A 17,927-nucleotide genomic window follows, 5' to 3' on the forward strand; every position below is an offset into this window, starting at 1 on the left:
ATCTGTTTGAGCCCTTTGATCCTCTTGGTGAGGTACTTTTGGGGTCTTTCCAGTTGCTGCAGGTGTCTGGTAAGGTACAGCCCAAAAGGGACATTGTACTCAATTATGGGCCTGATGAGGGATGAGTAAAGAGGCAGGATGACCTCCCCTGATCTAGATGTGAATCCCTTCATGATTAGGTGGGCTATCTAAAATGTTTTTCTAACCACTTTGGCTACGTGGTTGCCAAATGAGAGATTGCTATCAACTTGGGTTCCCAGGTCCCTAATAACTTCTTCTGTACTTAATGGATTACCACCTATGTGTTAATTTGTGGGCACTTTGTTTTTGCCAAAGGGAATGACTATACACTTTTTGGCATTTAGCCTGAGGCCATGGCTCTGACACCACTTGTCTGTTTCTATGAGGCCCTTTTGGAGGATGCTTGTGTCTGCTGGAGAGGCGATTATGGCGCCCAGTTTGCAGTCATCTGCGAACTTGGTCAGCCACAGTCCTTCCGTGTTGGCCTGTACCTCCGAGAAATATATATCGTACAAGAGAGGTCCCAGGACTGAGCCTTGTGGGACGCCACGTAACTGGTTTGGAGTCTGACATGGCTCCAGCAATTCTAACCATGTGGGTTCTGTCCTTGAGCCAGTTTGCAACCCATCTAGTGATATAGGGGTTTATATTTAAGCTGGTGAGCTTATCTATAATGCCCGAGTGGGGTATTGTATCGAAGGCTTTTGCGAGGTCCAGGTAGGCTGTGTGGACCACCTTCCCCTCGTCAATGGCCTTGGTGACTGTTTCAAAGAAATCAACCAGGTTTAAGAGGCAGGATCTGCCCTTAACAAAGCCGAACTGGGTAGGATCCAGTGTCTGTAGGTCCCCAATATCTTTATTTATGAGGTCCATGATGATCCTTCCCATAGCTTTGCAGACCAAGCTAGTCAGGCTTATGGGGCGATAGTTTCCAGGATCCGTTGAGGTACCAACTTTGTGGAGAGGGACCACTGTTGCTGTACGCCAATCTTTGGGTACATATCCTGTCCCCGGGTCTCCGCTGAAAACGGGCTCCCAGCCCAGTTGGACAGGGAAGGTGTTTCACCTGTCTCTATACTTACCAGCTTTTAGGTTTTAGCTTAGAATTTTGCTGTTCCTCTCCTAAAAACTGAATAGTTGGTAAGAATACGTGGCAGAACACTAACAAATCCTTATAACTGTAGACATTTTAACTTCAGAAAGAGTACATTAATTCACATTCATATATACTGCAAACTTTACACATTAATGGTACAAATATTTAAGAAGCATCCCATATTTCCTGATTTGTTCTCGATTCTGGAGTTAAGATTAAAAGTACAACTGTCTCTTCCCTTCTGTAATACAATCATAGCTCTCAACCTTCCATCGCCAAAATGAGGAACACTCGCCTTCATAATGTGGAAAAAAATGGGCAAAATGTGGAACACACACTAACGTAAGTAGGAAGGTGATAGGATGGTTAAAATATGCTGGTTTTACTTATAAAGTAGATCCTTTAATGAATCTATATGATACATTTCTATTTACCACGGATTTCACTTAAAAAAATTCCAAACACTGAATGTGTGACAGACTCTTTCAATGTGGAACTTCGAAGAACATGAATTTTTAAGACCTCATTGACGTACGTTCCTCGTAATGAGGTACACTTGAGAGGTATATACAATACTTGAAATGACATTACTTAATAAAACATGGAAAAACAGTACTTTTATCCTACTACCGGCAAGTAATTCAAACCAATAGAGTAATAAAGAGAGCACAAAAGATTTCTTCCCCCAAAATGGGCCTACCCAGTAGGAATGACGTCATTTGACAGCGCTGACAACGGCTAGAGAAGCAAGCGCAATAGAGTCCGCGCGTGAATTTGAAAAACACAAGGGTTTGGTTTTCTGATTGATAACTTTACAGAGTTAGAATTGCAAATGGATACACCACCAGTTCGGCAAACTAGAAGCACACGGAAGCCATCTGCTAATCGAGTAGATGACACCGAAAGAATGGGCAGTGCTGAGCCACTGGCAGAAGTTGAGAAGAGAGGGACACTGTCCCGTGAAACGGAGACTTTGATAGAATCTGTCACTGTATCAGAAGGGAAGGATCAAGGTATGATGCTGGAGGGAGGGTATGTGCAGCATGGAAATTCCATACTGCCCATTGCTTTTGAAAAGTGTTGGCTGCCATGATGGGACGATTTTTGTTGCCCAAAAAGTACCAAAGGGGGTGTCTTTGCTTGCTTTTCTCCATTTGTGAGGGTCCAGCAGATATGTTGACAGTGTTTGACTGCGTCACTGTCGTAACCACCTTCTGTCACGCAGATGGTTGGGCACATCTAAGGAAGGCAGTGTCCTCTGTGTCTTTATTTCTAATTCAAATATAATGGTAGTTGTAATGGATGAGTATTGTCCTAATTAGATTTTTTGCTATGTTTGCATAAACAGAGGTAATGCAGTACTTTTGTTAGAAGTTGTCCCAAAAATTCTTTATAGTAACCCTTTGGTTTGTTGACACAGATTTGAGCGTGTATATGTGTGATATACACTTAACATATGTGTGTATGTTTATATAAGTGTAATATATATATATATATATATATATATATATATATATATATATATATATATATATGCATGCATGTATAGTCAGTCTGCTATAGGTGTCCTAGGTTGTGGAAATAAATGGCTGTGTTACACAGGTGCCAGTTTTTAAGTGAAAAGATATTTCATTATAACTGTTTATGCTTGGAACTGTACATGTGCATGTATTATGAAGCTGTTTTAAGTTATGCAGGATAACGGCTGTGAATAAGTATGAAGCCAAACATTTTGTGAGCATTTAAAGTTGACCTTAAACAGGGTATGTTTAGTGCAGTCATTTGTCTTCCATTTTGGCAATGTAGATGTACCTGGGTTGAAGATCAATTAGATATATGCTCATTACTTAAAACTATATCACACACACTGTTTTTAAAGTACTGTACATGCTCTGCACATTTGCATGTGATGTTTTAAATGTATTGTGTGTGTCAGAGACAAGCTCTTCTGCATTATTTATCAGAAGTGGCGTGTGGAGAGTTAAGGATGACGTTTCCCTTTACCAATAAATTGGGCGATGAATGAGAACATTGGACCTCAACAGTGTGTGCGGGTGTTTTTTTTTTTTTTTTTTTTTGCCTGCAGTTGTCAGAATGTAACAGCATAGTATAGTATGACCACTACCATCATAATGTCTTGACAGTTTTCTGCAGCTCTGTTTTTGGCAGCTATTGTTTTCACTTGTTTGTGAGGGGAGCTACTATCCCTTTACCATGTCACCAAACTGCAGCTGTATGGGAGGTAGTTGGGATTGAGGGCTTCCCCTTAAACAATACTAGAACCATACTGTAGAGAGGAAAGCAGACCAATGGTTGTGTTAACTGTAGGAGAGAGTGGACTTTGCCTTTTAACCTTTTGTTTTGCTTTTCAGATACATGTTCATCTAAGAAACGGTTCATCAGTAAATGCCGTTTAAAAGTCTTTAAATTGCTTGTAAATGCCGTTTGCAAGTCTTAAATTGTTTCAAACAATTTAAAGACTTTTAAATGGCATTTACTGATGAACCATTTCTTAGATGGACATGCATCTGAAAAGCAAAACAAAAGGTTAAAGGCAAAGTTCACTCTTTCCTGCAGTTAACTCAACCATTGGTCTGCTTTCCTCTCTACAGTATGGTTCTAGTATTGTTTAGGTACCAGAAACCAGTTTGTCCTTCATGAATTTTTTTTTGCCTTGCAGTCAAAGGAAGGAAGGAAAAGCCCACTTTGTCATGCAGGTAGAAACAAATTTCTTTGCTGTAACACATACACAGGGAAATTTGCAGTTCTCTCTCTCTTAGGTCCTGCATAGTCAGATCCTGCTGATGTTAGTAGAGCACTAGCTAGTCAGATCCTGCTGATGTTAGTAGAGCACTAGCTGTTACTTAATAAAAAAAATTATAAAACTGTTTTGAACTGCCTTTATTTAAGAGAGTAATGAGTATCTGTGCATTTAGTTGACTGGGTTGCCACCAGTTTTACCCTGGGGTGGGTCAGGGGCATGAAGAAGGTAAATATGTCTATTTTACAAGAAAAATATTTTCTAACATTTCTCTGAATGTCACAGAAAAGTACAAAGAACATTACCTGAAACTAGCAAAATGTGATTTTTTTTAAAGGGGTATGTTTCAGCTGTATGATTTTTTTCTTTTTTTTGGTAAGATTTTTTTAAGTGTGTGTAACATAAGTAGGAAATAATCCCTGTTATTTTTACTGATGGTATTTTTCATCATTTCAATTTAAGGGAAATGGGACTTTGATCTGACGAGGACGTAGGTCATTGTAATATTGTCAGGTGTGCCCTTAAAGTGCATTATAGGCAAGAAGTAGCTTTGTATCAACATGTCAGCCCTGTTAGTTTCATATCCAAGTCACATAGCTCTCCATTTGATATAACCTGGAAGGTTTTTCTAAAATTTTTTATTCTCTCCACTTAAAGAAATATTAATTGAGAAAAATAGTCCTTGTGCTTTTGCAGGGTTACAGTGGATATAAAAAGTGTACACACACCTGTTAAAATGCTAGTTTTTGTGATATGATGAATGAGACCACAATAAAACATTTCAAAACTTTTCCCACCTTTAATGTAACCTGTGCAGTTCAATCGAAAAACAAGCATTTGTTGGGGGGGGGGGGATATAAAAAATTAAAAAAGTGCAATACGGTGATTGCATAAGTGTGCACACCCTTAAACTAATACTTTTGTTGAAGTATCTTTTGATTTAATTACAACATTGTCGTCTTGGGTACACACCTGCCATCAATTAAAGATGCTCTGATTAACCCCAAATAAAGTTCAGCTGTCCTAGTAGGATTTTCCTGACATTTACTCAGTTGCCTGCTACAGTAAAGGCCATGGTTCGTAGAGAGCTTACAAAGCATCCCTTTATCAGTCAGGAGAAGGGTACAAAAAATTTCCAGAGCATTGGATATACCATAGAACACAGTGAAGACAGTTATCAAAAAGTGGAGAAAATATGGGACATCAGTGATGTTGTGAAGAACTGGATGTCCCTTCAAAATTGATGAAAAAGACAAGATGAATACTGGTCAGGGAGGCTGCCAAGAGACATACAGCAGCACTGAAGGAGCTGCAGGAATTTCTGGCAAGTACTGGTTGTGTACTACATGTGATGACTATCTCTTGTATTCTCCATATGTCTGGACTATGGAGTAGGGTTGCAAGATGGAAGGCTTTTCTTACACAGGAAAACATCCAGGCCCGGATAAAAATTGTAAAACAATACATAGTCTCCCAAACGCATGTGGGAAAATGTGTTATGGTCTGATGAGGCCAAGGTTGAACTTTTTGGCCACAATTCCAAAAGGTACTTTTGACTCAAAAACAGCACTTCACATCACCAAAAGAACACCATCCCACTGTGAAGCATGGTGGTCGGCAGTATCATGCTTTGGGGTTGCTGTTCTTCAGCAGGAACTGGGGCTTTAGTCAAGGTGGAGGGAATCATGAACAGTTCCAAATACCAGTCACTTTTGGCCCAAAACCTTCAGGCGTCTGCTACAAAGATGAAGAGGAATTTCACCTTTCAACACGACAATGACCCCAAGCATACATCCAGATCAGCAAAAGAATGGCTTCACCAGAAGAAATTTTAAGTTTTGGAATGGCCCAGCCAGAGCCCAGACCTAAATAGAATAGAAAATCTGTGGGGTGACCTAAAAAGGGCTGTGCACAAAATATGTCCTTGCAATCCGTCAGATTTGGAGCACTTTTGCAAGGAAGAGTGGACAAATATTGCCAAGTCAAGATGTGCCATGCTGATAGACTTCTACCCTAGAAGACTGAATGTTGTAATTTAAATCAAAAGGTGCTTCAACACAGTATTAGTTTAAGGGTGTGCACACTTATGCAACCAGCTTATTGTACGTTTTTTATTTTTTATATTTTTTTTCCCTAACAGATTTTTGTTTTGCAGTTGAATTGTACAGGTTATAGGTCACATTAAAGGTGGGAAAAGTTTTGAAATGATTTATTGTGGTCTCATATTTTTATATCACAAAAACTTGGCATTTTAGCAGGGGTGTGTACACTTAAATCCACTGTACGTGTTCTGTTTAACTTGGTGTTTTTTTTTTTTTTTTGTATGTATTTGTTGCATAGAGTTGTTACAGTATGTTTGTTCTGTAAGTGGGGGAGGGATAACTCCACCAGTATAAAGTAAATAGCAGAGACACAAGCAACAATTCCTGCTTGCTGAAAGCCTTTTTTTTTTTTTGTGCTATCAATCCCTGAATCTGGCACTTTGGTAAATGTATTGCCTTGTGTTTTGTTCAGGAAGCTGACAAGATGAATTTTTCCTTCCATCCCTATCTGTAACCCTCATTGCTTCTCCACCTGTCCCATATCTTTTGAATGCCTCTTTGGATCTCTCTCCAGCAGCTTTTCCAGTAGTCTTTTATAGTAGTTATATAGGGCCAAAATTTGTGACAGTACTTACTGCTTTTTTTCTATTTTAATTTACCATTTTAAGCAAACTTTACTATTTGTTAGCTGTCTTTTTCTGTGTGTTCAAATCCCCCCCACTGTTCAAAAACTTGTTGGTCGTTGGACTTTTGAGCTACAGAACCTAATTCTGGATTTGGTTCTAATTCTGTGAGGAGCCTTTTTGATGTTTCACTTTACTTGCTTAACAGGCCTATAGACTGAACATGGTCTTGGTTTTCTCTCTCATTTTATGTTAACACAATGTCTTAACTCTGTAATAAGTGATTTCCTTTTTTGGTTTTCATTGCAGCACTTGGCACACATGATTTATGTGATAGTTATAATTCTTGTGTCTCTAGACAACTACACTGCTCCTCTTGGGCTGATTTGCGTTGTCTTTTGGGTATCTTCTGAATGAACCATTTAAATGAGTATGCATAAATTTGGTCATGTTCAGCTTATTTTTTAACCAGGTAGAGACATTGGAAATGAGTGTTCTCAATTTCACCCCAGATAGTCAGTCTGGTTAAGTGACTTAGCTCAGTCTTGCAGCAAGCAAAAGGAGTCAGAGAGCTACAGAATTGAGCATATTAGCAGGTCATAGCCTTCAATTCTTCCCAGTAATCTATTTGCATACAAAGACTATCTGGTTTTGCAAATATCAGATAGAAATATATAGATTAGATACAGAATATAAATCTGTAAATATATATGTAGTATGTGTGTGTGTGTACAGGTGCATTGTTTTCGTCCTCTCCCTTATTAGGATGAGAGCTGAATCTTGTATAATGCAGTGAAAGTGACCAGCTGGTTGACCAAATCCTGGCAAAAACAGTGTGTAGGATAAAGGAAGTTAATTTGTTTTCAGAGAATAAAGGGACATGAAACATTGTAGAAAGCAGTCGTGCAAGTCAGGTTAGTCTTGGAAGATCTGTTCTAGAATTCTTAGTGAGTTGATTGGAGGACTAGTTATTACACTTAACCAAGCTTTTCAACAGATCTAACCAGCAGTTATAGTTCTTGAAGGCAACGAATGGCTTTCTCCTTCACTAGAGTAGACAAAACATGAAGATTCCCTTTTTGATAGAAAGGTTTGCCAATAAGAGGTTCCATGGTCAAGATCAGTGACAGTTCCTCATGAAGTACCAAAAAAACAAACAAACAAACACTTGGTGTGATGTCTTATTCAGTACGTGGGGAAAATCAGTTTAAGGTTCTTTACATACCAGGTTCTGTTTACAGCCATGATGTACAATTTACCTTCAGTTGGTTGACTTAAACATGTATGCCAACATCCTGAAAGTTTAACCCACTCTACAGTGAAAATAGAAATGTCAACTTCCTAGTACGCATGTCCCAAGGTTGCTTCTCAGCGCATGCAAATATTACTTTAATGTTTTTTTTTTTTTTTTTTTAACATCCTCCACACTCCCTGCTAATAATACTAACTCCCAAGATCGCACATTTCCTGGGGAAAGCTGTTATCCCCCTACCTGGGGATTTTGGTCTTGCACACCTGTAGACTCTCTGTATAGTTGGCCAAATGTTGCATAAACCAATATAAAACAAACCAGTGGAACCCTGATATACGTACTGTTGCCCTGATTGTTATGCATTATTTGTGTCTGACAAGTGTCAGTGGCTTAAGGTCTTTAACAGAATGTCTAGGAGAATGGGGTGTGATGATGGAGAGCATTGGACTTGCACATAAGTCGTCAAGAAGGTGGATGCTGGTTTTGCTTATGTCACTAAAATGCTGGTATTCAAGTATTTTTCTGCTACTATTGCTAATGCAAAGTACATGTTGGGCAAGCGTGGGCTACAAATAACTAAAACTAAAAAGGGTATCCAGGTGTGCTGTGATTTTAATAACGATAGTAGTTCTTTACTTCTTAATTTTGATCAATAAAGGTGTTTGGGGAAAGCCAAAAGTAATGGGTGGGGTGGAGATAAGAGGCCAAATAGGGACCATTTTTAATTATTTTTAGAAACTTCATTTTTTTGCATCACCATACCTTTTCTGAACATTACGTATGAAATTGTCTAACATTACTGACTATAACCCTTAGTGATTTACCAGAAAAATCGTAACTTTTACAATGGGCATTGCACAAATGAGAGAGAGAATTTTAGGTGATATTTTGCTTTACTGTCATTAAAACCATACTGCTTCTTTAAGAAACCCAGACTGAAATAGTACCATATAAATGTACTATGCTTTAACAAGTTGCATAGTTTTACTTGATATTTCTACAAGAAGTATCTTCCTTGTAAGCTTTTATTAATTCCTGTACAGTAGTGGTGCTGCGGTAGTGTTGTCGCGTTCCATTCTCCACTAGAGCGTCTTATGTGTTGAGGCATGCGTGAATGGGCGTGCCTTCGTTGAAGGTTGTGCGTCAGGGCTGGTAACTCGGCATGTAAAAATCCACTACCAAACATTAGTGGACCGGAGTTCCCCTAGCCGAAAGACACAACAAAAGTGACAAGGGTGCAATATTCTAAGCAGCATGCAAACACCAGTACCATGGTCCACTATTATTGTTGAGAGAACTCCCTAGTATATACAGGTTTACATTGTATACTGTTGCTTTTTATTATTCTGTACAAATTCTTCAGTATCGCAGTAAGAAATACAAGACTGGCTGAAGTATACTCCATAACCTTTTAAAACATTGTTCATAATGCAGCAACAACAACTGGCAATATTCCTTTCTTTCTTAATGTCCTACGTTTGTGTTTCTGCAGTTTGCCATTTATTTGTGGTAGCTAGTGCAGGATAGGAGGTGAGAGGGTTGGGATCAGAGTATGAACTACATTTGAGTGGTGAGTTTTTCTGCTGAGGAGTGTTGGGAGTAAAGCTTTAGTAGGTATGACTAAAGAAATTTATACAGATAATTATGCTGACTTAATTTTATTGAAACATGATCTCAACTGCTTAATGCAAGTGCTGATAGTATAAAGTATTCCTTAGCTGGGAGAGAATGAAATTTCTCCTTTTACTGAAAATGCAAATTGTTTGCTTATTGGGTGGTAGTGAGTAAAAGTCTGATTATGCCACAATACTGAGTTTGCAGGTATTATCCTTCTGAAATATATAGGTCATGTGTTCATTTAGCTTTTAAATGGATTAGAAGGTTGGTTCCCCCACCATTTTCAATGGTAACTAGGGCAATATAGGCAATTGCAGTGTTTTTGTTTTGATATTGGTGAGTAGTTGCTGCAGCTAAAGACCTGATGCACCTGTGTGTTATTTTTGTCTTGGCGTGTGTGTGTGTGTGTGTGTGTGTGTGTGTGTGTGTGTAATATGTATTTATAATCCCTTAGGAATATTGGACAAAAACATCTCTTCAGAGGTGTGGGAGGAATTAACTGTGGAAGTCGTATATTGTCTGATTCTGTTTTCACTTCACAAGAGCCTCTTGTCATCCCTTGAATGTGCTGTATGGAAGGTTATTAGCATTACATTTGACCCTTTGGGATAGACTAAATCCAACTTTTTGAGTTGTCTAAGGAAGTGTTGTAAGCTCTTGTTTGTTCTTTGTAGCAAGATGCATCCACATTAGGTCTTTTTTTTAGATGTATGAACATTTACATTTATATAATGTCTGGCTCACTCATCTTTTTGAGAGTTCTCTTCGACTGTTTTGAATGTTGAACTTGTATTTGGAGCCATTTTTATTATGTGAGGCATTGACTAATACTTGCACTGTGCTACCTTTTTTATAGGGTCTTTATCACTTAATATAATAATTGCTTTGAATGTATATTTTTTGCTTATTGTAGCTGGCACTTTGCCTCAGTAGTGTTGTAGTCCTTCCTTGAGACACTTGTATGCTGTCCTTCTTTTTTTTTTTTTTATCGAGTTCTATTCCTTTCACCTCCCTCAGGTCAGCATGAGGAATATCCTGTTGTGTACAACTCGGACTACCATTTGTTACTGGTACAAAGTCACTCATTGCATGCCTTATTGTTTTACAAATTTTGTGCAACACTCCAAACTGGTAATGGTGTGTAAGTTTTGGCAAACAGTGGTTTAGAGCCTTCTTTCCAAAACACTACTACATACACTAGATTGTGTCTTGGTTATTTGTAATAAGACTGTGCATTAATGGATTTCCGGACCATTGTATTGAGTAGCACATCTCTACTGCTTGCTTGTAATGCCTGTGTGTCTCATTAAACCATAAATGTCATTGTGTCCAAATTGGATTGCAGTGATACAGATGGACTCCATTGCAGTTGTACATACAATTTCATAACCAGTCTGTGCCGTCTTTCAGCTGATGGTATTCTATAGATGCCTGTAAAATTTAATTAAATGTCCTGCATTGGGTGTCTAGTCTTGGTCCCCTTCTTGCACCCCTTTCTTTATTTTTAACCTCCCCATCTCAAAACTGTGCAGTGGTGTGATCAAGTTTGAACGATGCTCTGAGGTTTTTTTATGTATTGAAAGAGAGAACTGTCCATTTGCAAGGTCCCTTTTGTCATAGGTAGGTATGGCATTTATAAGCCTAGCCAGAATGTGTTGGCTTTCGCCACCCTTTTAGACTAGATTCCAGAGCCTCTGTCCAGCAGGGCCATAGAAGTGATCCCAGGAGTAAATTTACGATTTCCATCCACTCATCAAGATTTCTCTTGAAGAGGGTCAGCGAGGGGCTCTGCCTAACATGAACTGGGATTCTATTCCAGAGCGAGGGAAGCCTCTGGGATATGAATCTATCCCTCCAGCACATCCTATTGTGCTGAGGTTTAAATCCATGGAGCATGTAGCTCTAATGGATTTGGCTTTCTTGAGATGGAGCATGTCCCATCAATTCCGGGTTAGACATGGCCTTGTACGTCAGGCAGAGATCGCCTCTGAGTAGGCAGTAAGCAACTGAGTACAGCTGGAGTTTCTTTAGTCGAGCTGTATAGGGCATCTGTTTGAGGCCCACAATCCTCTTGGTGAGGTACTTTTGAAGTCTCTCCAGCTGTTGCAGGTGTTGGGTAAGATACATCACAAATGGGGCATTGTACTCAATTAAGGGCCTGATGAGCGATGAGTAGAGGGGCACAATGACCTCTCTTGATCTAGATGTGAACCCTTTTGTGATTAGGTGAGCTATATAGGTTTTTCTAACCACTTTGGCAATGTGATTGTCAAAGGAGAGGTTACTATCTACTTGGGTCCCCAGATCCCTAATTACTTCTTCCGTACTTAGTGGATTATCTCCTGTGTGCACTTTGTTTTTCCCAAAGGGGATGACTGTGCACTTTTTGGCATTTAGCTTGAGGCCATGGTTCTGACACCAGGTATCCATCTCCGTAAGACCCTTCTGGAGGATGCTTGTGTCAGCCGGAGAGTCAATTTATGGCTTCCAGTTTGCAATCCTCTGCGAACTTGGTCAGCCACAGTCCTCCCGTGCTTGCCTGTACCTCAGAGAAGTATATACCGAACAAGAGGGGTCCCAGGACTGGGCCCTGTGGGATGCCACTTGTAACCGGTTTAGAGTCTGACATGGCACCCGCAACTCTGACCATGTGAGTTCTATCCCTGAGCCAGTTTTCAGCCCATCTTGTGACATATGGGTTGATATTTAAGCTGGTAAGCTTATTTATGATGCCAGAGTGGGGTATTGTGTCTAAGGCCTTTGCAAGGTCCAGGTAGGCTGTGTGGACTACCTTTCCCTAATCTATGGCTTTGGTAGCTGCTTCAAAAAATTCAACTAGATTTAAGAGGCAAGATCTGCCTTTAACAAGCCGAATTGGGTAGGGTCCAGTGTCTGGAGGTTCCCAATGTTTTTGTTTGAGATCTATGATGATGCGCTCCATAGCCTTGCAGACCAGGCTAGTCAGGCTTATAGGGCGATAGTTCCCAGGATCCGTTGTGACGCCACCTTTGTGGAGCGGGATTACTGTTGCTGTACGCCATTCTTAGGGTACATAACCTGTGGTAAGGCTGAGTTGGAACAATGAGTTTGTGAGGGTTTAGTTTCTTTTTGGCGCTCGTGTAAGACTCAGCCCGGGATACCATCCGATCCCATTGATGCTGTGTTTTTTACTTTAGAAAGGGCTGCTTTCACCTGTCTGTGATGTCTGGGGAACTCTATTCTTCTGGGATAGACACTGGCCCTTTTGGGGGGAAGGGGGGGTAAAGTTTGCACTGAACCTGTCCGCCAGGATGTTGGCAATGTCAGTGGTTTCAGTGTATTTTGTGCCATTTTGCACCAGCTCAGAGCAGATCTGAGAGTTGCTACCCAGATTCTTGAAGTAGCTAAAGAACGCCTTGTGATTATCTTTAGAGTCTTTGGCGATTTTTTTTGCTAGCCTTTGATGATTTTATGATGGAGCGAATTTTCTTGCTAATACTGATCAGGGATGCCTTCCCTTTTTGGGATTTTGCCCTATCATGTAATAGTTTCTTCCTTCTGTTGTATAGCTTATTTATGGCTGGGGTCCACCAGACTGGTCTCCTGATTTTGGAGGAGTGAGTCTTGGTTTTACTTGGGGTGGTACAGTCTATGCATTCCTGTAGGTGCTCATAAAGTGCATTTGTAAAGGATTCTGTGGTTTGGGTAGCATTTTCCATTAGCCCGGGGGCTTTGAAACTTTCCACCTCTGTCCTTGAAGTGTGAAGTTTGCTTTTGAGAGATTTTTCACAGTAGTTTCCTTGGGGGGTGGGGTCGGGATGTGGATGTCCATTGTGATTAATTTGTGGTCTGATCTTGCCAACGAGGGGTTTACCTCTGGTGTGGAACATTGATCCCCCATGTTGGTAATGACCAGGTCCAATATGTTGTCCCCCTCTTGTGGGAGTGGTGACCAGTTGTTCTATGGCGTTTGAGTTTATAAAACTGCAGGAACTGTTGGGAAAAAGAGTTGGGACTTAGTTTTCCCAGTCAGTGTCTGGTTAGTTGAAATCCCCCAATATCATGGTGTTTGAGACCTTCATATTCTCCAATGTTCTCAGGAATGCCGAGTGGGGATCCTGAGACAAGATGGGTGATCTGTAGCAGGCTACAAACTGAAAAGCAGTTTTGCCCACTGTTAGTTGCACATGGATGGTCTCCGATGCCTCGTACAGTGCCACTAACCTGGAGATGTGGGTGTCCTTGAAGATGGATACTCTCCCGCCTTTAGTATTTCGGTCCGAGTTCTGGGGCCGAAAAGTATGGTATGAGTTGAATCCTGGTATTGCTGGGGTGCTCTCTGGAGCCTTGAACCAGGTTTCTGTTACTGCACAGATATCGATTTTCTTTATACTGAGTGCCTCGAGTGTGTGCATCTTGAGGTTTAGACTTCTTGGGTTGAGTAGCATTACCCTTAGTTTTTTGTTTCTGGTATTGTCTATGGAGGTGGGTTTGTCTTTTTGAGCCTTGCCTAAAAGCGCAATGGGGGTGGCAAGAGCCTTAGCCAGTATTCAAAAGCCTAACGGTGACTGGTGCAAGCCGTCCCTGGCGAAGCAATGTGGCTCATCGAGCATGTCATCCCAGGCTGACAGACACTGGATCCCCTTTGACACCAATAGCTTAGCCAATTGTTAAAATTTATCATTTTGTCTTTATACTGTGGCATCATTCTTGGTGAGGGCAAATGACAGAGTCATATTTGTAACTGCTGTGGAGTCACCTGAGTGCTTGTGTTATGTGGTGGATTCTGGCACCCGACAGGCAGCTTACAGTGGTCTTCTCTTTGTTCAGTCTGGTGAGCGGGACGTCAGTGTGCCTGACAATAATCTCCTATTACTAGTGTATTTAGGTGTGTTATTTAGCCTTAAGGGCTGCGACTGTGTGGCGCACTGACTTTTTGTGAAGTATGTGATATGTGAAAGTTGTGAGGTAGTGGTTGCTTGGATGTCTGCTTTGGAGGTCTCTGCTGCTTTGACAGATTTTTATTTAGAGGCTCCAAGTCTGTTTTTGTGACTTTGTGTCTTGTTTCCTGATGCGATTGGTCTATGTGAGACTGGTTGTGTGGTGCTAGTGGTTTCCTCCTCCTGACTGACTGTGCCAGTCTTGGGTTGAGAGAGCTCAGCCTCCACGTTGGCGGTATAGTTGCATCTGTCACATACATTTGAGTTTGTTTGAAGGAGGAGAGGGTTGTCTGTGTACATAAGGCAATTGTAACTGCCTCAAGATTCCCACATTCATCAGCTGGACTGGAGAGTATACCTGAAACTGCACTTTGGACATGCCTGGATAGTTTAAAAAACTGATTTATTGATTGTCCGGAATAGACTAATAGGGAGCCTTGTACTTCTGGATAGTATAAGGTGGTGTAGTGCTATAGTTTGTTAGTGCTTACTGAGGAATTTGAGCAAGTGCTGGTCTATAGAAGGAAGGTAGAGTGCTTACTTTGAGAGTTAGACTAGTTCTAAGGGAAAATTTGAAGAGCAGACTTTGTGTAGCCGGTAATGGTTTAAAACGGTGGCGCGCAAATGCGAGTTTTAAGGCAGGGAGCTTGAAAGAGATGGGAATTGGCCCAGAACGGCCATTAAGCTACTAGTTGCTGGGCTGAGACCACTCCCCCAGGGACAGGCTGCTCAAAGCTCCCAACTCACTGGTGAACAGAGAAGCTTCCTCCTATCCAAGTAAGGATATGGGCAACACAGGAACTTATACCACAGCCCAGAATTTAGCAAAACCTGAAATCTGGACTACTCTAGTTCAGAAAAGGCGGGAAACAAGGATATGTTGCTCATCAGTTCATTGGTGCGATATTTTTCAAAAGTCTGGAATGTGAGTGGAGTTTGTAAGTTGCATAGTTGAATGGCATGTGGTACACCCTTTTTAGAGAATTCGCACTGAATATAGATCTAGAGATTAGGCCATATCTATTTTTCATCATCCAGGCACTGTGTGGCGAAAGAAGCAAGGAAATGTTTGCTAGAACTGATGAAATTTTATCTGCAGAATTGAAGGCACGCATTTGTTTTTAGAGGTTTTTATTTGAAAGTAATGAAGCATAATTCATGGTGGAAGAAAATTGCTTCTACTGCAGCACCCTGAAATTCTCTGAATACATATGGCAGAAATCTGAATGCTTTGGTCTCGGAAGGTAAATATATTGCATATCTTTTACATTTTGTGATGAAAATATTGTGCCAAATTAATTACTACAGGTCTCTGTGGAACAATCCTTAAGGTTGTTTAAAACTAACTCCTCAGAGGAGAAAGTCTCAAGGCTCATGATGAATTCCTTAATTACACTGTTTTTATTTACCAACAATCATAGATGAGAATACACCCCAAGTACTTTTGGCTAAAGATATACTGTGCACTCACTGTTAAACATATATAAATGTATGATTGCCTGCGTCATAGTTTTTTTTTTTATCATCTTGGCATTAGCTGGGTTTCAGAATAGAAATCTTTTGATTCTTCTAGCCGAGAAATACTGCACAAAGCGAGCATATGCCTACTTATTTGGTAACCAAGATGGCATTAATTCAGTTTTACAGAAGCCACTGAATCCATTCCTTTAAACTAAGCACATAAGATTTTCTAATTCACCTGTGAAAAGTAATGATCTCTTTTCAGTCAATAAAAGATAAGTTTCAAATTCTGACATTAAGAATGATCATTAGCTTATGACCATTTTATTTCTTGAGCAGTGTGCATTCTAAGATTGTACTACAAGGGCTGTGCACTTATACTTTACTTTGACATGATTGTTGCTAAAGACCACATTTAGAAAACACTTAATACTGGCATAGAATCCTTGAATGTTCTGATTGAAATGTGTTGACTTTGAACTGCAGAAAACCGTTGGAGAGAGAAATACGTTAGAAAATGGTAATGTGAGCATCTTGTGCTTTTCAATGAATAACAGCAAGTTTTTAGTGTTAATAGATATGTGAAATTCTTCAGAAAACAAAAATTAAAGAGGAATACTATAGCTTATAAGAAAGGTACTGCATGTCTTCATTTTTGCTAGGCTGAAGCTATATGTTTACAAGGGTCTGATGAAGGTTTTTTTGTTCTCCAAGTACCTGATAAATCACAAGCACTACCTCAGTGTTCCTTGCGTGTAGCACAGAGAAATAATGGTGTTACTGAGCCTAAAAATATCCCTTCAGATTCCGTGAACAGCCGAACAAATGACAATCTGCAGGAAGAATGATGCCCGGGTTTGACGAGAATTTCTGAAGGCACTAGTACATAATTAAGCAGACTTAATCTCAGAGATGCATACTTCTGCCCAGATGAATGTTCTGTTGTGTTTTTTTTTTTTTTTTACATTTATACAAAGTAAAACATGAATGGTTAAGAAGTAATCCTGTCAAGTTAATATTGATTGTGCGTTGAATAATATGATTATAACAAGTTCCCTTTTCTAAACTAAAATAGTTGTAAACCTTTGTGAAAGAAAATGTTCTGCATTCTGAATAAGGCGTAGCGTAAACCTTGAAATTTAACTACTGATGAAGAGCAGTTAAGAGGTTAAGGAATATGACAGATGCTAGATCCTTGACAAAATAAGGAAAACAGGTTAGTTATAATGCGACACTTGCTTTAACTCTTTAGATCAAAATCAAACTGTTATAGAAAATTAAGACTTTAACCAACTTGCTTCTTTCTAACTAAATGGACACAATTTGTTAATTTTACATATTTAAAAATGGGTTTTCTCTTAGGTACACCAGAGTTTGTAAGGTTTCTGTTAATCTACCTGTCAGGCCTTCACACCCAAGGTAGTTAAATGAGCATATTTCAGTGGACACTGACAGCTACTGAATCCCTTTATACAAAAGTTAGATCACTACATTAAAGATTCGTGTTGTTTTGGGGGTTTGTTTTTTTTTTTTTTGGGAATACAATTTTTGAAAAAATTGTGATGTCAATTCATTGTTTACTAATATGCCATAAAAGCAAGTCCTATAATTTATTCAGTCTTACTTGACAGGGCATTCAGATTTGAGTTGCAACAAGTTTAAATATTTTGCTTGGAAGCCTTTCTAGACAATTAACTTGCTGATAGCCACATTTTATTGTAATTTTAAATTTTATGGGTGGCATGATAGCACTTTCATTCACAAAACTTACATTTTTAGGAAATCGGCTTTAATAAATATCTCATTTTTAACCGTAACTATTCAAGATTAATGAAAACAAATATACCTAGAGGCTAAATGATCAGGGCTTCAAGACCTGGTCAGATAAGGTATTTGAAGACTAGTCAAAGACTGATTTTATTTAGACTATGAAACTAGAAACATGTATAGCTGAGATTTTAACAAAGACAGTTTGTCTGTTTGTTGGAAGGTTTACCCAAGACCAAGGTTATTATGAAAGAGAAGCCACACAATGTTTGTTGGGCATGAATCTTGATTATGTGATTTACTAACATTTTCATCATTAACTGGAATGGTATTTTAGGAAATCAAGATTTGGCTACTGTTTTTGAGCC

At 39.6% G+C, this 17,927-nt stretch overlaps 1 protein-coding gene across 1 annotated transcript in view; it reads left to right on the forward strand.

Moving 5' to 3' along the window:
* Nucleotides 1-1,818: 1,818 nt before the first annotated feature.
* NCAPH (non-SMC condensin I complex subunit H) overlaps nucleotides 1,819-17,927 on the forward strand; it is a gene marked incomplete in the record, with an annotated part of 906,630 nt that continues 890,521 nt past the window's right edge. The window contains 1 exon segment of the mRNA XM_044084212.1: nucleotides 1,819-2,130. Coding sequence (XP_043940147.1) covers nucleotides 1,950-2,130 — 181 coding nt within the window.

The sequence above is a fragment of the Protopterus annectens genome, chromosome 9.part0 (assembly GCF_019279795.1).
Source record: "Protopterus annectens isolate FY-2018-M chromosome 9.part0, PAN1.0, whole genome shotgun sequence".
NCBI lineage: Eukaryota > Metazoa > Chordata > Ceratodontiformes > Protopteridae > Protopterus > Protopterus annectens.